Source organism: Indicator indicator, chromosome Z (genome assembly GCF_027791375.1).
Source record: "Indicator indicator isolate 239-I01 chromosome Z, UM_Iind_1.1, whole genome shotgun sequence".
In the NCBI taxonomy this organism is placed as follows: Eukaryota; Metazoa; Chordata; class Aves; order Piciformes; family Indicatoridae; genus Indicator; species Indicator indicator.
The window spans coordinates 46,094,807-46,119,180 of NC_072053.1; the positions used below are offsets into that span (position 1 = coordinate 46,094,807).

Consider the following 24,374-nt stretch of genomic DNA (forward strand, 5'->3'; position numbering starts at 1 on the left):
CATGGGGATGGCCTGTTCTTACATCTCCAGGATTTCCTTCTTGGAGACTGTTCAACCTTCCTGGGCTCCTTTGCCCTTCAAGACTGCCTCCCAAGAGACTCCGTCAACCAGCCTTCTAAGCAGACCAAAGTCTGCCACCTGGACAGGCAGGATGGCAGTCTTTCTGACCCCTTTCCTTACTTCTCTAAGAATGGAAAACTCGATCATTTCATGCACCAGGTGTCCTCCAGTCGTTACATTACCCACCAGTCCTTCCCTGTTCACAAACAGCAGGTCCAGTGGGGCACCTTGACTAGATGGTTCTCTCACCAGATGAAAATGAGTTAATCTCTGGGAAGCCAAAAGAAGACTTTTGCAAGTTGGGTAAAGTGAGTGAAAATGAATCAGTAAATAGGTGATCCTGAATTGTATCAGAAATGTGTAGGCTCCATGGGAGGACACTGACAGGAAGGTCAGTATGAGAATGCCTGACTTTCACAATCCCTTCCGAGAGGAAGACCTATCTTTCTGTTGTTCCTATGAATTTATCAATGAACAACTTGAGCTCCATGTACTGGAAATATTTAGGTTCTCAATGAAGCAGGGGCTCTTACACAGCATTATTGGTTAAAGGTGCAGAAGATTCTTTTTGTGAAGTGCACATACGCAAGTCAGTAGACACTACGGAGCAGAGAATTTTGTCAGCTATTACATTTATAAGTACCCATAATTCGTGGCTGTCATTATGCAGGTGAAAAAGGAAAAATGCAAATTGCATTATTAGAAAGAAAGTGAGAGCTGAAAGTATTTGAGAAAACCATTGGTCTGTGTGTTGTACCTAGTAAAAGCCAAGCTGGTTGTGTTCTTGCATTGACTCTGAAATTCTCTTAGAATCATTACTTTAAGTGGCTCAAATTTTTTTTTTTTTTTTTTTTTTTTTCATTCTTGTCCTGGGTGTTGACTTAGGGCTGACTACTTTCTAAAATGATAAGTTTGACAGTGAAGAAAGTTTCTGAGATACATTTTGGCTTTAAGAGTTTGGAGAAAATATGAGTGGAGTTCTGAAGTGATGTAAATCCATAAGTGAACGTATATTGAGAAGGGGAAGGTTGATGCTGCAATGACATAAATAAAATACTCCTCCTTAAAGACTAATTCAGCAGAACTTCCTCTTTCAAAAGTGGCCTTTGTGGGGGAAACTGAATTTAATTTTGTAGACTGCATGATGTTTCATGTTGCTCACCAGAAGGCAAATAATTAAAATCTAATCACAGTCTTATGGTTAGAGGTAATGAAGATCTACAGTTCCCATAGACCTGTCTACATCAGAGGGAGCAATAGGTCACTGCTGCCCTAGCAAATAGGCCCAGAGTGTACAAAATGGGATTATCAGATCTGGTGTACTCAAGTAATAAAGAAAATCTTGAAAGCATGGACTTGAAATTTATTTAGTGCACCTTCTTAGATACTTAGTCTGTCCAGTTTTGGTTTTGCATTTGCTTACACAGAAGTAGAAATATATTTGAAGCTTGTAAGAATTTAGGATTGGACATACATATTGAAGTCTTGACTTGTCTTTGGCTCTCACTTCACATTTCAGTGCATGTGCAAGAGTTTGCCTTTAAGATCTTGTGGAATGTCATGTACTTAAGCATGCCAATTGTGCTAGTATGGCAGCAGTCACATGCATTTTAGATCTTCTGGGCAGACGAAGGTTGGGAGGAGAACCCTGCTGTGAATAGCCATTGTTTTGGCACTGTGGACACAAAACCCTAGATCCTTTTGAGATTAGTGCTGTCTAAGCCAGTTTTACTGTTACATATCCCAACACCTGACAGTGTCTGCAGGCATAATGTCATTGCTGAGCATTACATATTTTTTATGTTGTTAACATATGGGCAGCCTCCAAATTAATGAAGTAAATCAGAAGGAAAACTATTGCTTGCATTTAAAATAAAACATCACCTGTATCCTTGATTAAGTCCCTATGATAGTTCTTGTGTTTCATGGTAGTTACAGTCAAGATATATTGCTACACTGGAACTCTAAAACAAAACTGGTTCCAAACTTGGAAGCAAATAGACACGATTTTACTTTTTTCCCTAAGGATCCCAGAAAATATTACAAACACTAGCAATCTTCCACCTCAATATCCTCACTGCTGGTGAACAATAATAATTTGAAGCATTGCTTACTGGGTGTGATATTTGTGTCTTAATCTGTCTGTAGGGTCACTACTGATCAGGAAACAATACTTCCCACACAGTCTGCTTCCATTACTTGCTTTGCTCTGTTGGCACCTGGCATCAGCCCAAAAGAGAGTAAATCTTACTCATTTTCTTGCTTTGACAAAGCAGGACAACATTGTCCAAAAATTCAGTTGGCAAAAAACTTCAGTTCAAGCTATTCCTTGCTGCTCTGTGGAAAAAAAAATTTGGCCAAAAATGACTTGTCTTTCAGGACAGTAGGAAAACAGACAGTTCAGTTATGTATCCCTCCTGAAATGATCTGTGGCTACCAAAAAACCCCAACCAACCAAAAAAAGAAAAAAACCAAAAAACCCAAAACCCCCCAAAACAAAGAAAAAAACAAACAAAAAAACCCACCCAAACAAAACCCACCAAAAACCAGAAAGCACAAAAAACCAAACCCACCAACAAAACAAAACAAAAAACCAAACCCAAACAACAGCAAAAACCCTATTAATCAACCTTTGTAATTTCTAGACAATAAGAGAATCACTTGTATTTTGTTGCTCCCAATGTACAGCATAATGTCACTGTGATCTGATACTCCTTTTAAAAGTCATATAGCTTCTGTCTGTATCTGCAAGCAGTATGAACTGAGGAAGCTAATTATTTTTATTTGTTACAGTTTATATGAAAGGATCTTGAAGCGCTTCAGAAAAGAGAGGTGTCTGATGATTGTTTCGTGAGAGAATGGTCCTGAGTTTTTTGAAGCTGCTTGTGTATACATAGACTGTATTGGCAATTTTTATGAATAACAGCTTCACGGTATGTAAATCATAGAATTTTGACTCTAATTGCTATCATTGCTATATTGTGCTTCCTCTGATTTTCATGGTGATTTTTCATGTACAGCTTTCTGCTGTACTTCTAGTAGAAAAGTTCACAGCACTGGAATGCTTTTCCTACTCCTGCCCTACAGTTCTTACTCAGATTAAATTCCTTAGTGGTGTTGAAACAGAGGTAAGGTAAAGAAAGACTGCAAATCATGCAGCATTTGCCTAGTTTTAGAAGGAGAGTCTGTAGAGAGATCATAAATATGTGAAACTAAATGTATCAGATTTGATATTTTCTCGCTTTGAAATGTTATTATTTTGATCTATTTTTGTGGCAGTGTAATTTTTACAGCTTTCAAAATAATCCATTTCTTCTAAAAGACTAGTTCAGCTTTTTTTCTTGTTCGTTTGTTTGTTTGTGTTTTATATGAATTTTCTGATAAGACATGAGAAAATTATTATGTGCTCATCTTATCTATGAATTAAGCTATTCATAGGCCAGAAAACTCATTGAATATTAAGACTGAACCCAGAAACAAATAGCATCTTTACGTGATTGATTTTAAGTTAGAGGTTTACAGGTCATGCTTTACTTCAGCATCACATGGCAATTTGCAAAAGCTGCCTGGCATCTTGCTTTTAGTCCACTGCTGTGTTCCAAATAGAGCCAACATTAAACCAGTTTCTTTGAATCTCAATAATGTATGCATTGTAACTGCCAAAAAAGTTTCCTTAATGAAGTATGCCAATAACCAAACTCTGGCATTTTAATACTTCTTACTTTACTTAGCAATGAAAATTCATTCAGTTTTTGTTTTACTTTCATCCATTCTGTTGATCTTTAAAACCATTGAAAAGCCTATTTGAAATTAGAACTTTGAGTGTAAGAACTTGAAAGTAAATATTTAGTGAGTATTAGAGATGATTAATATTTAGGAGGTGAGTGATCTTCTGAGGACAAAGGTAAATGAGTACTTTTTGTGTATGCCATCTGCCTGTGAACAGTCTTAGCACTCCCCACAACCAGGCAGACAGATGACATGAATCTGGATACCATGCTATATAAAAATGTTAACAGTTGGTCCTCCACCTCTTCATTCAGAAGTATTGACAGGTACAGGTCTAGTCACAGAGGAGAACATTAGGCTTGCCTGCATTCATGCAGAACAGCTGGACACCAGAGTCACAGGAAGTTTTATTGCATGACTTAAGACTGAATGGATGGTAGAAAGAAGATATTACTTTTTTAGGGCAGTAACATTGCAATTGCGGTGATTTTCTGTTGAAAGAAGTTTAAGATCTGCCCTTATGTCTATTTTTTTTAATTAAAAGCACAGGCTAATGATTGATTTTCAGGGCTAGAAAATGTGAAGATCTGGGATGAAGTTCTGTGTTTGATAATGGCTTCAAAACGTTAGTAAATCTCTCAGCCTAAGTGTGACATTCAAACATGAAAAAATAAAAAAGGGGTTGGAAAAAAGCACTGCAAAGATTAATAGCTAAACTAATACAAAATATATTCTTATATTATGCTTGAGACAGAATTCAGAAATGGTGTTCAAAACTAAGTACACTTGGAGAAATATCATTTACTTGGTAGGCATGCACATAAGCTCATGACAAGACAGGGGAAGAGGAATAAATTTCCCTACACTCAGAATAAGGATAAAGGCTCATAAAAGGAATATTTACCCAGTTTACAGCTTTGACATCCATCTAAACATGGTATGCACTCTTCAGAGTCAGGATCTTCCACTTCACCTGTGTTTTGCAAATCGCCAATTTTTGGGTTAATTCTACATAATGGAAGGCCAACATTTGGAAATACTTAGCAAGGTAAATGGAAATAAACTTTATCCAAACCCCAAAAGGAAAGATTCACACCAATTTTTTTTCCTCATTTGTCCTTGTGCAACCCTATTCAATCTGAGCAAAATACTCCTATTTTATATTAACATAGTATTTATTAGAAGAGAATCAGAACTGGAGTTTAAGGAGTGATCACACCTCATGATTAGACGTGATTGTATGTTTCAATACAGGAACCAAGATCCTTAATGAAATTTCTGTTACAGATTAAATAGAATATGTTAACTTTTACTGAAGGATACTTACCTTCTCTACAGTTATGTTTCTGACATACGTTTTGACTAAGGTGGTAACCTCTGAAACATCTTTTGCAGTGGCTGGCGTTCAGACACATCTCGCAGTGGTCGGAGCAGGGCACACAGGTATTGGCTGAGTGGTAATGACCTGGAGGACAGCTCTCTCTGCACTCCCCATGATAGAGGAAACGTTCAATCCCTCTTCTATCTGTAAGGCAAACAAATGGGAAAAAAGATATCAGATTAACCTGTAGTCCTTATCCTTGTCACAACTAGGCTGTGGAATAATTTGGATTTGAATCTGAATAGTGAATGTGCACCTTATTTCCTGTCAGAGCAATAGCATTCTCTAGTGCATGAGGAGCTGGGGGCTCCTCTGATTCAAGTCTTTCTGAATGAAAACCATGAAACCATCGACAACATCTACTCTATGTTCCATGTCATATGAGTTGTTTGATGGGTTACCCTATGGTATAGATTTCATACATTATAGAATCATAGAATCATAAAATGGTCTGGGTTGGAAGGGACTTCTGAAGGTCTGCAGTAAGCAGGGGCATCCTCAAGTAGATCAGGCTGCCCAGAGCCCTGTCCAGCCTCACCGTGAATATCTCCAGGGATGGGGCCTCAACCACCTCCCTGGGCAAGCTGTTCCAGTGTTCCACTACCCTCATGGTGCAGAACTTGTTCCTAACATCCAATCTAAACCTACTCTTCTCTAGTTTGAAGCCATTGCCCCTTCTCCTATCACTGCAGGCCTTTGTAAACAGTCTCTCTGCATCCTTCTGGTAGGCCCCCCTTAGCTACTGGAAGGTTGTTATTAGGTCTTCCTGGAGCCTTCTCTTCTCCAGGCTGCGCATTTATAATGCTAAGTGTATTTAATTGCTTTAAATATAGAGCAAAAATTTGCTTACTACAATTTATTTTTGAAATCGCAGAGAAAGCAGCTATAACAAGGAATAATTGCTGCACCACAGCAGAAATAAAGACTTTGTGTCTAATATTTTTCATGTACAAAACTTTAGAACAATATTTTCCAGCCTTGTCAGGGTAGTACTCCCATTGATGTGTTCATGTCTTGATACACAGTAATACATAAATTTATACTGCTGTCCACCACAGGGAGAGACTCAGGGAACAAATTCTCCCTCACATTGGACCTGAAGTACCTTGTGAGATCATCCCTTAAGTCGCATTTACCGAAGTGAGAAAATATTAGTACGTTATTAGTACATTAGCAGATTATTAGTACATTATTAGTACAACAAATTAATGCCAGACATAGTACTGTTTTCTTGTAACCTAGACACTTATTTCTAAACAAATTGATGACTAGGAACTTAAATGGAAGTAGCAGTTGAAAGGAAAAAGACTATGATTCCATTCTGAGTCCTCAGAAAAAGTTCACCAAAACTTCCTCTTTATTAAGGCTAGTTACACATATCTGTACGCAGTAGTCTCCAGTTCCTTGCCCGTCAAGAGTTACAGAGTCAAAAGGGAATAGTTTTTAAAACCTATCTTCAAAAGAAGAAGAGGTGCTTTTTGGAACAACCACAAATTTAACTATATTACCTTCTCAACTCTGTGAAAACACATCAAAAGACAAGTTTCTATGTGTATTTGTGATAAACTTTTCTTTGTGGGCCCTCTTTGTCTGGTGTAGGGACACAGCAGTCTGTTGTGGAACCCACCTTGTTTGTATCCTAGCCTTTCCCAGACATGTTTTGGAAGGCATCCTGGCTCCCTGCCTGCTTGTGCAAGCTTGCTCCATTTCAGTGTAGCACATACTGTGTAGAGACTGGGGAAGGCATGTATAGAGATTTCTTTTCCAGAGGAAGGCTTTTTATGTTTTTCTCCTGCACTGCTCATTCTGTTTCTGTTAATATAGCTCCTAGTCAAAATGTACCAAGTGTAATGCATAGAGATGCAAGGCTAATACAGAGTTGTGCTTTCTTAAAGAAAAAAAAAATAATTTCAGCTCACTTCGGAATTACAGAAATGTTATGGTTCAGATCAGTAGCACAAGCACTGCTTATTTTATTGACTCTAGCAACTGTCCCTGAGAGCAGAGCAGAAAGGAAACTTGGAGGCAAAGAAAGGGGAGAAAAGCTGCAAGTGCAAATATTTTTTACCTGTCCCACAAGTGGTGCATTTGTTAGGCTCACTTCCTCTGCAGTCCAGGCAGGTGTGATGGCACATATGACACTGTCCATTGAATTCAAACTTTCCTTTGGGGCATTGCATAACACAACGACCATCATCAAAGACTCTTTGAGGCAGAAAGAGGCATGATCACAAACTTAGCAGCTACTTGTTCTTTAAATTTAAAGGAAACTAACAAGAAACCCACATGTTCTTCCTTTACTCTATTTACAAAAGTCTTCGCTCTTTAGCCCTTAATTTTCCTGATCATGTTGATAGTATTTGCTAAATGGAAAACCAACCATGCTTTAAATTCAGATCTTAGACTATGTTAGATATTAGATTTTTCTGAGACACATCATGTTTTGGTTCCGTAGCCAGATGTCTTTCTACCACAATCCCCGCAGTGGTCACTTACATCTGTTAAAAGAAAAGCAAGACTTTATCTTTGCCTGTGAAGCAATCATCAGTTGAAGTTTCCTATTAGTTTCACTTTAAAAGCTTCCAGTGAACAGTACCATGGTGTTGGTAAAATGACCTTGTATACAAAGTAAAAAATCCATCTGAATCTTGGCCTTTAAGAGATGTATTTTTAGAATTGCATATCTGTGAACACATAGGAGTTTTGCTGCTAAATGTTCTCTTTTTAGCTGGGTATGAAATATTTGTTACAGAATCCTTTTAAATGATGAACATTTCTGGTCCATTTTTCAACACTACTTAATGTCTAATCTGTTTGGGAATCTGTTTGAGCACATAACAAAGAAAACTTAGAAACTGATTAGAAAGTCTTGTGAGGCTGAAGGCAAGCTGCTGGAGGGAATCAGGGAGAAGCCTGCATGGCCATATGAAATATTCAGCAGAGATGCATCTCTCCTCTGGAATGTGACAGTAAGGTAGTCCTATGCAGGCTATAGCTCCTATAGCTATACCTGCATGTTTAAGACCATTATGCAGCCTCTTCATGGGGACTGCAAGCCCCCTGTGGCTGGTTTCTGTGCAAATGGAACAATGTGGCAGAAGTACTGGAATTAGGTGGACTATACTTATATGACATACAAATATTACTCTGTTCTACTACATGTGCTGGTTGTAATGATAGCCATCCTTACAAACAGCTCACACAGCGGTGAAATACATTTGTATTGCTTTTTGTTTTGTCGCCCCTAATGGAAGACACCAGCAGGTCAAATCTTGCCACTAGCCTCTGCAGCTCAAACAGTAAACAGATTGACAAGGAATTTTGTGAAAATCTGTCACATGAATTGCATAACTATATTTTGAATTGTCAAGAAAAAAAAAAGAAAGATTTGAGAGTGATTTTATTATGAAATAAAGTGACATCTACTGCTGAATTTTCACAAAAAACAGGGATTATTCAGTGTTTTAGTTTTCATACTATTTTCAGTAATCCTCCCCTCCTCAAGTCTCTTCATCCTTTTCAAAGAGGAAAGATGTTCCATTGTAGAAATGCACCACTGCTCAGTTTTAATCTGTTACTACCTAATGGCCACTCATTACTTCAAATAGACACCACCTGAAATTCTCAAGAGCAATAAATGTAGAATTCTGCTAGGAGACAAATACCTTGTTAGTGAGCAGCTGATGCAGTCATCTGTCTCAGGTCCAATACACTTCTGGCAGGATGCTTCACACAACTGACATTCTTGTGAATCATCAAGATATTCCCCTGGTAGAAAACAATTTACGTAAGATCAACATCTTGTATTAAAAAAAAAACCCAAACAAACAAAACCCCCCACAAAACAAAAAAACAAAACAAGTATGCACAAAGCCAGGCTGGAAAGTACAATATGTACCAGAAATAGATCAGTTTCGAATTACTGGAATGAGCACATGCCCCTTCGGTATCAGGAAAGCAAGTACTGACTACCTTGGGAAACCAGAATATTCAGAATTAGTAGTTTGTAGTCCTTATTTATTTATTTACTTACTTAATGTGAATTGGACAGAGAGTGGTTCTTGATGTTCAGGTTAATGTTACTCTTCTGTTTTGTATCAGTGGAAGTAATGGCATTCTTTAGGATTCATAATGGAGAGTTACATCAAAAGCAGTGCTATCTAGGAGTATTCATTATCTTACTTTGATGCAGGTGCAACACCTGATTGCAAGCTGCAGAATAAAGAAAGTGCTTTCCTGGCTGTGGGATATGTTGTGTGAGGAGAAGTAAGCTTCTGTTAGTTAGAGACATGTTAGTGCTTCCCAAACCGAGAGGATCTTTTGTTCCCTTTCCAAGCTGCTGCACAACAAAAAGACCTAGGCTCTTATTTTTATGCCCAAGCACCTGTTTGGACTTGAAAATAATAACTCTGTATTAAAAGAATTGTTGCCTTGAAATTGAGATAAAGATATAAATAATTTCACTTCATGAATACACTAGTTCTACTATGGCACTAAAGTGTGAAGTTTTTCTCTTTACTGAATATTGATTAAAATATTGGTACAAGCTAGTAAAATGGAGGCTTTATAACTCTCAGGGCAGAGATATTAATTTGATAAGTAGCATGGATATGTTATCTGTATGCTGTACCATGTGGGGACAGTAAACTGGTTTATCAGGCAGTTTTACAAAGCTCTGGACTGGGACTTCTATGTCCATTTGTTATGGGAAAATTTATTCCAACTGAGTCTATACATTTGAGAGAACTAGCTGTTCCTTCGTTCTTAAGTAATGGAAGAGGTTGAACAAAGAGTCCTATATATCACATAAAACCTGCAGTTTCTATGGATACATCAATATGGAGAAACTATTTCCACTTGCATTGCTGCTGGGAAATCCAGATTTAGCAGACTTTAGGACTCAAAATACAAGTGTGGAATCACTTTGTTTTGGCTGTCAGTTGCCGTGAGCTCCTTATACTGAAGAGCAAAGGCACTGTACAAGAAACTCTTGGTACAAGTGTAAAATGATGTAGGGAAGACGTTTTCTAAAATACCGTAACTTAATGTCTCTGACCCTTGTGTTTTTTACTCCATTACCACATTTTGTAGTAGTTTAAATCTCTGGCATGAGATATAAGCTGGGATAGTACATATCATGCTTAACAGGATGGGAACAATATAAACTGGAATGTGCAGCCAGCTGTGGGTGAAAGCTGAAATATGCAGAATGTAGGAAGATACCTCATTTCATAAAGTCTATCCTAAAGAAGGAAGAAGATAAAAGACAAGCCAAAAGCCAGTGACAGAGCTGCATAAAACACAAAGACAGCGCTGCTCAAAGGCTGGGGAGAACTTCAGAACCGGGAGGAAGTGATCCACCTCTTGGTAAGATCAGGGAAATAGACATCTGTATACATACACACACACTCACGTGTTTTTGTGGTCCTCATTATCCAAAGAGCGTTTTGCATATATATTTGCATGCATTTATGTGATCCCACAGACGCCCATACAGGCCAAACCTTTAATTGTGTAAATTGGCTTAATTCCATGGAAGTGTAGCTTTTCTAAACTGTGACGCTGCACCTCATAGGACTGATTACTTTATGAAAGATTAATCATAAAAAAACGTTACAAATGTCTAGCTGCTTGATAGAGACTTCATCTGGATTCTGAGTTTATCCATGTATTACCAAGATAAAATGTTGTATGGTGGATAACTACTACAATACAGAGTGTTTCAAATCATCACTTTCCAGGAAAAAAATGTGGCCTGCTGTTCCATAGATCATCAGGCCACTGATAAATGTAGTTCTCATGAGTCTTTCTGCCATGTATTCAGAAGATATAACACTGAATACCATGATTTCAAATGCTTTATGACATTTTAAAGTTTCATTTGATATATCTATATCTAGATCTCTATCATCTCTCTATATCTGTATCTATCTATATCTATATCTACACACACATACAAGGACAAACCACAACCATGGAATGATGGAGTATCTGGAAGCCTTCCTATTTCAGGTCTGGTGGCTCAGTGCAGTATTCCTGCTTTGCATCTCTGGGAGATCTGTCAGGGCAACGTTGCTAAATAATTGCTTCTCCAATATTGTTTTGTGATATGTTTTAGAAAAACGTTGTTTCTCTAGTGCTTCATTTTATTTGCCTGCACTACCTCTCTGCTTATCCATTGGACCTGAACTACTAATTCTTACAGCTCAGCTATGCCCACTCTAATCCTTCCCACATGGTAGATGTGTTTAGTTTTAAAAGGCTTTTGTTATTTCTTTGTTAGGCCTTTCATTGGAAGTGCTATAATTCATTTCAGCTGTGCTGGAACAGTGCCAGGAAGACCAGTTCTCTGCTTACTTCATCCTCTCAGCTGAAGCATTTTAAAGCACACTATTATAAGAATGAGCACCAGAAAATACTTACATATTAGGCCTTTTGAATTGCAGGTCACATCTAGAACTGCAGATCTGCCACTACATGTTAATGAAACAGCTTTTAGGGGACATAGAGAGTTAACTCTGAAATGCAGCTTTAAAGAAGATTTTTTAACTATTTCACAGAGCAGTTTAACCATTTGCCAGAGTTCTATGAGGGCAACATATTTATTTGTAAATCTCACTAGATAAGTGCTAGCTATCAATGCCCCAACAATTAAAATTTTTTTCCTTCCTTCCTTCCTTCCTTCCTTCCTTCCTTCCTTCCTTCCTTCCTTCCTTCCTTCCTTCCTTCCTTCCTTCCTTCCTTCCTTCCTTCCTTCCTTCCTTCCTTCCTTCCTTCCTTCCTTCCTTCCTTCCTTCCTTCCTTCCTTCCTTCCTTCCTTCCTTCCTTCCTTCCTTCCTTCCTTCCTTCCTTCCTTCCTTCCTTCCTTCCTTCCTTCCTTCCTTCCCTCCTTCCCTCCTTCCCTCCTTCCCTCCTTCCCTCCTTCCCTCCTTCCCTCCTTCCCTCCTTCCTTCCTTCCTTCCTTCCTTCCTTCCTTCCTTCCTTCCTTCCTTCCTTCCTTCCTTCCTTCCTTCCTTCCTTCCTTCCTTCCTTCCTTCCTTCCTTCCTTCCTTCCTTCCTTCCTTCCTTCCTTCCTTCCTTCCTTCCTTCCCTCCTTCCCTCCTTCCCTCCTTCCCTCCTTCCTTCCTTCCCTCCTTCCCTCCTTCCCTCCTTCCCTCCTTCCCTCCTTCCTTCCTTCCTTCCTTCCTTCCTTCCTTCCTTCCTTCCTTCCTTCCTTCCTTCCTTCCTTCCTTCCTTCCTTCCTTCCTTCCCTCCTTCCCTCCTTCCCTCCTTCCCTCCTTCCCTCCTTCCCTCCTTCCCTCCTTCCCTCCTTCCCTCCTTCCCTCCTTCCCTCCTTCCCTCCTTCCCTCCTTCCTTCCTTCCTTCCTTCCTTCCTTCCTTCCTTCCTTCCTTCCTTCCTTCCTTCCTTCCTTCCTTCCTCCCTACCTTCCTTCCTTCCTTCCTTCCTTCCTTCCTCCCTTCCTTCCTTCCTTCCTTCCTCCCTCCCTCCCTTCCTTCCTCCCTTCCTTCCTCACTCCCTTCCTTCCTCCCTTCCTTCCCTCCCTCCCTTCCTTCCTCCCTTCTTCCCTTCCTCCCTCCCTCTTTCTTCTGTAGAGAAATTCTTTATCTGTCTAACATACATAATACTCTCAGCAATGGGCGTCTCAGCTACGCCTTCAATCAGGCAATGCTTGTCATTGAATTATTGCATATTTAATCTTTGTTTATGTCTCAATTTTGTTACCTTGTCACCTTGTTTAAAGGCATTTATCAACTTTTTTAAAAAGAAAGGAACTGAAGACATTGTAGGAGTAAGACTAAGCCTATAGAAATAAGGCAATGCTTCATAATGGGAAGATTTTAGTGTCTATTTGTTTGTGTCTTTAACCAGAAATGTTTAATTCCACATCTGGGCCATATCAGATTGCAGACTGTGCCTTTAGCTACATACAGGAGCTGTAGACTTGCCCTGAGTTCCTATTAGTTGATATGATGCATTTAAAAATGAGGTAAGGACTATTATCTCCCATTATGGAGGCAGAAAAACTGAGTATCAGTGACATTTATCTAGTTAGTCAAGATGCAGTAGCAAACTTGAGCCTGCCTCTCCTAAGCACTATCACAGCTGCGAGGTCATTGCTGCATTAGCACTATGGAGTGTATAAACCTTATCTTGTCACTGTTTCTTTCTTCTCCAACAGCTATGTCATTAATTGATGACACATGGTGTTTCAGGAGACCAGTTAGATGGGGGTGTGTGTATGCATGAATATTCTCATTAGATATGCAGTTTCATGTGCTGGCAGTCATAAATCCTTCCCCTGTAGCTCCTCCCCAAAAGACTAGGTCACTACAAGTCATGTGTTACTTCCCCAATTTTCATGATCAGAACATCACTTACTCTGCTTTAAAAGTGTTCATTGGTCATCTTCTGTAGTGTTGCCCCAGTGGCTTCTCTTTATAATCAATTCAAAAACAACTTTATTTCCTCCTTTTTGCTTATTTACATGGATAAAGGAACACAGATAGAGATTTTGCAGTTGGGCACTTGCATGTATCTTATGGGTTATGAAGGTTTCACAGAGTGGAAGAGAAACATTCATCAGAATTGGTTTTCATCAATCAGCAGTGAAAACTGAAAGGATTCAGTCTTGGGGAGTTCTCTGCTTTTTCTCTTTGACCTTCATATATTTTGTTTTTAAAGGCTTGTGGGATCAGCATCTTGAGTTTTGCTCAAGAAGTTTCTTTCCATAAAGCTGAATCTTAGGCTAACCTACACACAACATGCCAGTAAAATTCACCCTAAGGATTCCTGTTAAAGTTACCTTTCTGTTTATCCCAGAGCTTTAATGTTTGATAGATACAGTTCCCTGAAAAAAAATCTTGTCTTCATCTTGAAAATGTTATGACAGGGAGATAATGGCATTTCCTTCCCCCACTAAATTTTGAGCAGTCATACGAGATTTGAGCCTAGTTTCCAATTGTTCTTCTAGCTTCAACTTTCAACCTTCTGGTAATTATTCTGATCCACTCAGTCATTTTACACAATGAGTAAACTTCTGTCTCCCTGATTGGATGTGCAGAAGGGACAAAGAAGATTCTCTTCAGAGAAAAACTTTTGGGTGCTATGATTTGAGGAGATGAGAGGGATTCAGGATTGTAAAGAGTTAAATTGCTCAGAGAAACAGTGCCCTCTCTCGTTGTTCTGAGAAATAGTCAAAACAGGACACCTCTCTTACACTTTGCTCTGAACTTAGCTCTGCAACTCTAAGGGCCAAGTACCTGACAAAAATGCAAGCTGTTTCTACACAAGGTGGAGCTCGCTGAGCTGCTGCACAAACCCACAAGTTCCAAGCTCAAGAGTGCTGCATTGAAAGGTGAAGCTTACTGTGCAAATGTCATGAAATGGGTCTGTGGTCTTCAGGCAAAGAGACTCCTCCCGATAAATGACTGGCACAGGCACAATTTGGAGCTATCCAACTTACAGAAAAGCACAGAATGGCACTTGGGCAAGAAACCACGGCAACAAGCTAAGGAAGCACAACCACATATGGGACTGGAAAAGTACAAAACTGTGAGAGCAACTGCTGGGCATTTGGAGCTCCTCCACCACATGAAGCCTTTAGGACTGGTGGGATATTTCTGGATCTCAGAAATTGCTTTAGAATTCCTTGCTTTTTCTCCTTTCCTGTACTTCTAACTTTGCACATGGAAGTGACAATAAGATTAAAGTGCCCTTCTCAACCAGCTACTCAGTTCTGTCTCAGTTTCACTAGGGGGATGCTTAAAAGAACCTTCTCTCCTGAGACAGTGGGTTGAAACAGGGCTGGAAATCTTTTCAAAAGTGTTCTAAACAGTGATTAATCAGGAGGCTAAAATGATGACAACGGTTCCTAAGTCACTGAAGCTCCCCCTTGTGCCAAGGGACAAAATAAAGCCTTGAAAAGGGTTGGACATCTCTTTCTTGAATAGCAGTATGTGGAGCTGAGTGTGATAGAATGATTTTAGGATGAAAGGCCCTTTGTTGTTGGATTACCAGAGATCACACAGAGCCTCAATTTAGCTTTAATCTTGAGAGACAGGAGAGAGGCAACTGCCTTTATCAACTACAATATCTTACACAGCCTTCTATAGTTTCTCCTGAAGAATGAAAATATTTACATTAGCCAAAGCTGCCTTTTTTTTTCCTAACATAAAGGGAATTTCCCCTCTCTTTATTCTGTGTGTTTCTTTCCTCATTTCTGTGTAGTATTTATACAGTGGTTGTTAGAGTCCTCAGGAGTATTTGAGCAGGTGTAAAAAGCCTCCAGAAAGACATTTTTCCAACATTTTGAAAATTAGTTTGGAATCTCCTTCATGCCAATATTTTCAGTATTTTAAAAATTGTCTTTAAACACAGAATCACAGAATTGTAGGGGTTGGAGAGGACCTCTGGAGACTGAAGGAGATCCCACAGCCTCTCTGGGCAACCTCTCCCAGTGGTCTGCCAGCCTCAAGGTAAAGATTTCCCTTATCACAGTATCAGTATATCAGAGATATACTGATATCACAGTATCAATATATCAGAGGTTGGAAGGGACCTCAAGAGATCATCAGGTCCAACCTCCCTGCCAAAGCAGGATCACTTAGGGTAGTCCACACAGAAATGCATCCAGGTGGGTTTTGAAAATCTCCAGAGAAGGAGATGCCACAACCCCCCTGGGCAGCCTGTTCTAGTGATCTGTCACCCTCACTGTAAAAAAGTTTCTCTGCATGTTGAGGTGAAATCTTCTGTGTTCAAGTTTGAACTCATTGTTCCTTGTCTTATCACTGTGAACCACCGAAAAGAGCCTGGCCCCCTCCACTTGACACCCACCATTCAGATGTTTATACACATTCATGAAATCCCCTCTCAGTCTTCTCTTCTCAAGACTAAATAGCCTCAGGGATCTCAGTCTCTTTTCATAGGGGAGGTGCTCAAGTCCCCAAATCATCTTTGTGGCTCTCCATTGGATTCTCTCCAGCAGGTCTCTGTCTGTCTTGAACTGGGGAGCCCCAAACTGGACACAGTATTCCAGGTGTGGTCTCACCAGGGCAGAGTAGAGAGGTAGAAGAACTTCCCTCGACCTGCTGGACACACCTTTCTTGATACATCCCAGGATCCCATTGGCTCTCTTGGCCACAAGAGCACATTGCTGTTCCATGGAGAACTTGCTGTCCACCAGCACTCCAAGGTCTTTCTCTGTGGAGCTGCTTTCCATCAGGGCAGCCCCTAACGTGTACTGGTGCCTGTTGTTATTTCTCCCTAGATGTAGGACCTTGCACTTGTCCTCATTAAACTTCATGAGGTTTGCCTGCACCCAGCTCTCCAGCCTGTCCAGGTCTCGTTGGATGGCTGCACAGCCTGAGGGGGTGTCAGCCAACTGCCCCAATTTGTATCATCAGCGAACTTGCTGAGGGCACTCTCAATGTCCTCATCCAGGTAGTTGATAAAGATATTGAACAAAACTGGACCCAGATCCCTGGGGGACACCACTTGCCACAGGCCTCCAAGTTGACTCTGTGCCACTGATGATGACCCTCTGAACTCTGTTGTGGAGCCAGTTTGTAATCCACCTCACTGACCAACCATCTATGCCACATCTCCTGAGCTTTTCTATGAGGATGTTATGGGAGACTGTATCAAAAGCTTTACTGAAGTCAAGATATATGACATCCACTGCTCTTCCCTCATCTACCCACTTGGTCATAACTCCATAGAAGGCTATCAGATTAGTCAGACAGGACCTCCCCTTGGTAAATCCATGTCAGCTACTCCTGATAAACTTCTTGTCTTCCATGTGGTTAGAGATGACCTCCAGGATGAGCTGCTCCATCATCTTTCCAGGGATGGAGGTGAGGCTGACTGGTCTATAGTTGCCTGGGTCCTCCTTCTTGCCTTTTTTGAAGACTGGAGTGACATTTGCTTTCTTCCACTCGTCAGGCACCTCTCCTGTTCTCCACGGCTTTTCAAAGATGATGGAGAGAGGTTCAGCAACACTATCAACCAGCTCTCTCAACACTCATGGATGCATCCCATCAGGGCCCATGGATCTGTGTGTCTTGAGATAGTATAAGAGATGTCTAACCCTGTCCTAACTGACCAGCAGAATGTCCACATCTCTCCAGTTCTGCTCACTTGCTTCTAGAGACTGAGGTTCCTGAGGGCTGGCCTTAGGAGTGAAGACTGAGGCAAAGAAGGCATTCAGCAACTCTGCCATCTCTGCATCATCAGTTACTGTATCTCCCCTCTCATTCAGCAGTGGGTCCACCTTTTGCCTGCTCTTCCTTTTATCAATGATATATTTGAAAAAACTCTTCTTGTTCTCCTTCACCCCTCTGGTGAGATTCAGTTCCAGGAGGGCCTTAGCTTTCCTTGTTGCATCTCTACATTCTCTGGCTACATCTCTATAATCCTCCCAATTGAACAGTCCTTTTGTCCACATAATGTAAACCTCCTTTTGGTCTTGAGTTTTACTAAGAGTTCCTTGCTTATCCATGCAGGTCTTCTGCTTGCCTTACTTGATTTTTTTTTCAAGGGATTACATTTTTCTTGAGCTTGGAGGAGGTAATGTTTGAATATTAAACAGCTCTCTTGGGCCTCCCTTCCTTCCAGAGCCCTAGTCCACTGGATATTTCCAAGTAGAGTCTTGAAAAGAGGAAAGTTGGCCCTTTTAAAGTCCAGGGTTGAACTTTTACTTATTACCCTGCTTCTTTGTCTGTTGGTATTAAACTCTAACATGTTGTGGTCTAACATGTTGTGGTCACTGCAACCAAGCTTACCCCCAACCTTGACATCTACAACCAGTCCTTCTTTGTTTGTTAATATCAGGTCCAGCATTGCACATCTTCTTGTTGTTTTTTCAACTACTTGCAGGAGAAAGTTGTCATCAGTGCACTGCAGGAACCTTTTGGACTGTTTATACTGAGCTGTGTGATCTTTCCAACTAATATCTGAGTGGTTGAAGTCATCCACAAGCACCGGAGCACTTATCTTGAGGCTACTTCCAGCTGCCTGTAGAAGGCCTCATCAGTAGCTTCTTCCTGGTTCGGTGGTCTGTAGTAAACCTCCACAACCGTATCATCTATGTTTGTATGTCCCTTCACTCCTACCCATCAGCTTTCAATGCTTTTATCATCTTATGTTTAGGTTGAACTTCCTATGTCCTCTGTGTCCATTCCCCTGGCCTCATCCTCTTCACACCCACCCTTTAGATATTTGTAAGCATTGATAAGATCTCCCCTCAGTCTTCTCTTCTCCAGGCTAAACAGCCCAAGATCTCTTAGCTTCTTCTAGTAAGAGAGATCCTGCAGTCCCTGAATCATCTTCACAGCCCTGTGCTGGGCTCTCTCCAGTAGTTCATTGTCCCTTTTGAACTGGGGAGCCCAGAACTAGACACAACTGGACTCCAGATGTGGCCTCACCTCACTAGGGCAGAGTAGAGGCAGAGGACAACCTCCCATGACCTGCTGGTCACACTCTTCTTAACACACCTCAGGATATTGTTGGCCGCCTTGGCCACGAGGGCACACTGATATCTCATGGTTCAACAGGATTCCCCGGTCCTTCACTGCAGAATTGCTTTCCAACAGATTGACCCCTAACCTGCAATGGTGCATGGGGTTATTCCTTCCCAGGGGCAGGACTCTACACTTGCTTTTCTTGAACTTCATGAGGTTCACCTCTGCACAAACCTCCAGCCTGTCCAGGTTTCACCAAGTGGCAGCACAGCCTTCTGGTGTGTCAGCCACTCCTCTCAGCTTTCTATCATCAGCAAATTTGCTGATGGTACACTCTGTTCCTTCTGTCAGGCCACTGATGAATATGTTGAACCTCTGTTTGTATTAATATAATGTATGCCTGGAAGCAAAAGCTGGCCAGAATCAGGGTTTCTTCCTTGTATACGTAAGCAGAAAGGTCAGAGTCTGCAAAGGTTTCCTGTTGCTCACCTGAAGCCTGAAATTTGACAGCTCCATGAGAAAGTAAGAAAGGGAATGAGGCTACCTAACAACGATAATCCTTTGTTCTGCACCCTTCTCACTTCCTGAAGGGGAAATATTACCATGCTCCCAAAATTTTAGACTGACAACAACAAAAAATCTGTCTAGTCTCTTCATTCCTGGACCTTCCCAACCATAAGTTTCCCTGTCTGATCTTGACAAGCTTCCTCTTTGGTTTGCAAAGCTCAGACACTGAGAATTTCCTAAAGGGCAGTGAAATTGAGACACCTCAATCTCACTGAAAATTATCTCATTGTGCTGAGAGTACTGCTTTGGAAATCCAGGTAGTTCCCTGTGAAATACACAAAAGAAAGGTCTAAGCTGAGTGTGTACACTGAGTAAAGCTAGTGTGATTTGCACACTAGAATTTTTCAATGCCAGAAGAAAACACACATTGTATACTGCAGAGGCAACCATAGTAGCACAGTGCCTCTCTCCTACATGATACAGCAAGGAGCTTATAATTTGCATACACAGAGCCTTCTCTGTCCACAGGTATGATGTGGATAGAAATAAACCTAAAATGGGAAATACTGGATGCCTCTAGGCAGTGTTTCAGTGGTGTTATCTGTGTTACAAAGAGAGACTCCTGCGCAGTTATTTTACGGGAGATCTCCAACTTAATCAGGATAATCTGCTGGTAACTGGGCAGATTTCAGCACTAAACTATAGCACCAACAAGATATAATAGCATAGATTCTTACTGCTATTCAAATTAATGCATATAAAATCCTATAAAGGCTTTCTAATTCAGGAATAGCTGCAGAAGAGGTTTTGCAGCATTATTTGGCTATGCGAGCTCTTTGAACCCTCCTTTCAGCCTTGAGACTGAAAGCATTCAGGGAAGCTGTGCTAGAAGCAGACCCAGTTAAGAGCAGCATTTACACAACTTTAGCTCTTCCTCCCGGAGTAACAAAAGAGACTAATTTGGGAATGAATGTTTGAGTTATTTCTGTCTTTTGATCCAGTGGCATTACACAGAACAGCACATTAGCATGGTCAGGAGCACCATGGCTGACAGCTATGGGATTCGTTGGGATTGGCAACCAGATGATAGACTGTCCTTCCAGCCCACACCAAATGATAGACTGTCCTTCCAGCCCACACCTCAAAGGACACCTACGGGGATCAGGAGAAGGATAGTGGACAGGCCAAGGACAATTGTAAATGGAAAAGACAAACAGTTTTATCTGAATTTTAATTAACTCATACCAGTCATGCTCCAGTGCTATTCAGTGCTATTGAGTTTGCATGATGAAGCTATGAGTTCTCCTTGGGCACATAAATATTCACCACCTGTCAGTGTTCTAGCTTCTCTCATATGTGGGAGGATGGGGTACCTAATGAGCTCATTGCATAACATCAAGCAAAGTTATCTGCTGTGCTTTGTGATGGGACAGTATTTTTTGCTTTGAAAATTCATATTGCTTCCCCAGAAGACTTTCAATGTACCTATCCCCCAAACCCTGAGAAACATGGATAAATAACTGATTGTACAAGAGACATTGTTCTAATGCATACCTTGCCTATCTCAGAAGCAAATGCAGGAGCTTTTCATAAAAAGGATATGTAACGAAAACCAGCCCTTGGTGTGGCACTGAGAGGATGAATTTCTTGCTCAGTGGAATTAGTATTTTTTTAAGTGCTCAGAATATGTCATCATAATATACTTTCCCTTGACTTTCCATGATTTCCCAAGCTAGAAGTGGAAATTCACTTGGCTTTTATGTAATAAATATTGCTTTCTAATCCAGAAAGCCAGTCCTTCCACCATTATTTCAATCATAGCATGGTTATCATGACTTAATTCCTTGGTGGTGTCTACTACCCTTGCACAGCAGGTAAACGTTACTGCAATCTCTCTGGCTTTATCCTGAGGGTTTCTGAGCAGTCTCCCCAGGAAGACTGTGTTCTGAGAGTTACAGAAATATCCCAGGACTTGAGCAGATCTGAATACTCTTTGCTCATCATTGTAGAACTGATGGTAGAAATACAGGAGTTGGATGGAGTCCTAAGGGTCAGAGCCTTAGTTTGTTCTGAAGGACATTGTGTTGCTACCCCCAATTCTTCAGTCCTTGCTACTGAGAAGGATTTAAGCTGCCATACACTCTCATGACAGATGGTGGTAAAGAATTAGATAACAAATTTCATCAAGAATGGAAATCTCCCAAGATGGTTTAAGTAAAACAAGTACATAAAATTGACACCAAACAGAAATCAGTTTTCCCCCTGCAGATTCTGAACATGCTCATGCAAACTGCTGTTGATGTCAGGTTTTTCTGATGAAAATTTGACTAGGATATGTCTTTATATGCTGTAAAATAGGCTTGTGCAGGATGGGACCTTGACAGGCTGGAGATGTGGGCCCATGACAACCTCATCAAGTTCAACAAGACCAAGTGCATGCTCCTACATCTGGGTCGGGGCAATCCCAGGCACCAATGTAGGCTGGGCAGCGACTGGCTTGAGAGCAGCCTGGAAGAAAAGGAATTAGGGGTGCTGGAGGATGAGAAGCTCAATATGAGCCTTCAGTGTACACTTGCAGCCCAGAAAGCAAATCATATCCTGGGCTGCATCAAGAGCAGCATAGCCAGCAGGTTGAGGCAGGATTCTCCCCCTCTACTCCATTCTGCTGAGACCCCATCTTGAGTACTGCATCCAGTTCTAGACCCCTATTACAGGAAAGATAGGGACATGCTGGAATGTGTTCAAAGAGCCATAACAATGATCAGAGGGTTGGAGCACCTCTCCTATGAGAACAGACTGAGAGAGTTTGGGGCTATTCAGGGTGGAGATGAGAAGACTCCAAGGAGACCTTATTGTGGCCTTCCAGTATCTTAAGGGGGGACCTACAAGAAAGCTGGGGAGGGACCTTTTAGGATGTCAGATAGTGACAGGATTAGGGAGAATGAAGTAAAACTAGAAGTGGGTAGATTCAGATTGGATGTTAAGAAGTTCTTCACCATGACGGTGGTGAGACACTTCAACAGGTTGCCCAGGGAGGTGATGGAAGCCCCAAGCCTGGAAGTTTTTAAGGGCAGGTTGGATGTGGCTCTGAGGAGCCTGATCTAGTGGAAAGTGTACCTGCCCATGGCAGGGAGGTTGGATCTAGATGATCCTTGAGGTCCCTTCCAACACTGACAATTCTATGTTCTGCAGATATGGGGCATGCAAAACTTCCCTGGTTAAAAGCAGTGTTGGCACACGTATGAGATTTATGGGGTTTTTTTTGGACCAAAGCTGTCACTTTTTGATACTTTTAGTACAAAAGAGATCAAGTTGGGTGGCCGGTTTGCATTTTAATCAGGGATTGTGTTAAGAATTTTCCTTAGCAGACATGAACTGGCAAATACTTTAACATGGAAGTGAAGTGCCATCACTAGAAAAGCATCTTCAATTTGTTACTGCTTTTTGACTTGGAATACAAATGAGGCAGAAATGAACGAACATGTTTGGACTGATGCCATCCAGTCCTTTCAGCTTCTGATCTTCCTAAAACGGTCCATTTAATTTCTGCATGCCAACACTACAGTGTTAGCTACTGAACACTCCAAACTACTCGCTGCTGAATCAGAGAGGAAGAACAAATCACTTAAGAAAACTGCAGCTGGGCAAAACCCAGCTTCCTTATTGCAATCTTGCTGCTGCAGCGGTTCTCTTGTACACTACAGTGCTGCTTTTGAATTCTGCTTGCACCTAGCTGCTAAGGGATCACAAATAAAAATGGTGAGAGTCTGAGCTGACACTAAAAAGTACTGATTTTCAGCCTGAAACTCAGTTCCATGCTTACTTGTCCATGAGACTTCACAGCTGAACATTTACAGATATGCCCTCTAGAGCAGACTTCTTTGGACAGAGCTATAACAAATTTATTATGTTATACTATGTTTCCCATCTGAAGCGGAAATCTTGACAGTGAGAGATATTATGGTTGGTTTAATTTCTCATGCAGCTGGAAGATGGGAGCTGAAAAAAACCTCTTCATATAGTATTAGTGTAAGGGTTTGGCCAATCTTTTTTCCAAGTGTGTGGTATTACCAAGCTACTGCTAAGAATGTGCTATCCCACTTATACTTTCTCCCAGGACTGACAAGGAAACTGTGAGAATGATCACTTAACTTCTTTATTTCAAACCAAATTGGTGACAGTGAGGTGTTTAAGGATGAGAAGTGCTTGTTTTTCAGTAAGTTCTTTACACAGCCTCAGTGAACATGCTTAAAATGTCATCTGACCATATGACTTCTTGGTTAGGTTGCCACTTTGGTCCCCACTCAGGTTGTAGGACTAAGTGGGAAATGAACAAGAGCATGAACTACTGCTGATGGAGGATCTCATCCTGCAGGGATCACAGATGAGTCCAAGGGCAGTCCTTTCGATCTACTGTCAAGGACAGAGAGTCTGCCCAAGTGGCAATTTTGGGTTGCAGTCTGAGGTGTACTGGATATAAGTAATGGCATGTTAGCAGATGCCAATATCTCACTGTGCAAATGGCCACATATGAACAGAAAGATGAAGCCTTCCCCCTAAACTTCCTCCTTAGACTTGTCACAAATTTTACAGGTCAGAGGAAGTCAACCTTATTATCCACCAGGGTTCAGACATGGCTGTACTGCTACTACACAAAAGTTGTCCTCCATGGAAACCAGGTATTTCTGCAGTCATAAATTCCATCATTAAACAAACAAAAAAATCCATGATAAAATTAAATACCCTCACCCTCCCAATTAGTTTCAATGATTTGCATGTGGTAGCTAAGTGCTCTATACCATAAAGCTTCCTGTGCTCTTCAACAAAGATACTTCACATATAGATTATCAACATTTTTTTTCAGACCAAAAGAACACAAATTTAGGTTAATTTAATAGAAAAAATAAAATATGGAATAACATTGATTTTGGCCAATATCAATTACAACAGAACTACCCTATTTTACAAATAACAACTGAACATTTTACACATGTACAGTATTTTTTTTCAGTAAAAATGAATTTGGATATAACAATGTGTCATTTTTTTTAAAAGAAAACAAAGATATTAATTTCTTCTCTGTAATAGTGTTAGAGACATTTGTAAGTACCCAAACAAATTCTTTACAATCCATTACATAATTAAATCTTCATTATGAATATATATTTATATATAATATATATAATATTAACTTAAACTTTGAAAGCATTATGTTCTAGTTAAACATGTTATAATGAGA

At 40.6% G+C, this 24,374-nt stretch overlaps 1 protein-coding gene across 1 annotated transcript in view; it reads right to left on the minus strand.

Moving 5' to 3' along the window:
* The window catches only part of PCSK5 (proprotein convertase subtilisin/kexin type 5), a 265,280-nt gene that overhangs the window by 47,124 nt on the left and 193,782 nt on the right, over positions 1–24,374 (minus strand). Inside the window, exons 21-24 of the mRNA XM_054398161.1 lie at positions 8,836–8,938; positions 7,239–7,375; positions 5,117–5,314; positions 4,694–4,762 (exon numbers count right to left, since the gene is read on the minus strand). Of these exons, the coding sequence (XP_054254136.1) occupies positions 4,694–4,762; positions 5,117–5,314; positions 7,239–7,375; positions 8,836–8,938 (507 nt within the window). The remainder of the gene's footprint in view (positions 1–4,693; positions 4,763–5,116; positions 5,315–7,238; positions 7,376–8,835; positions 8,939–24,374) is intronic.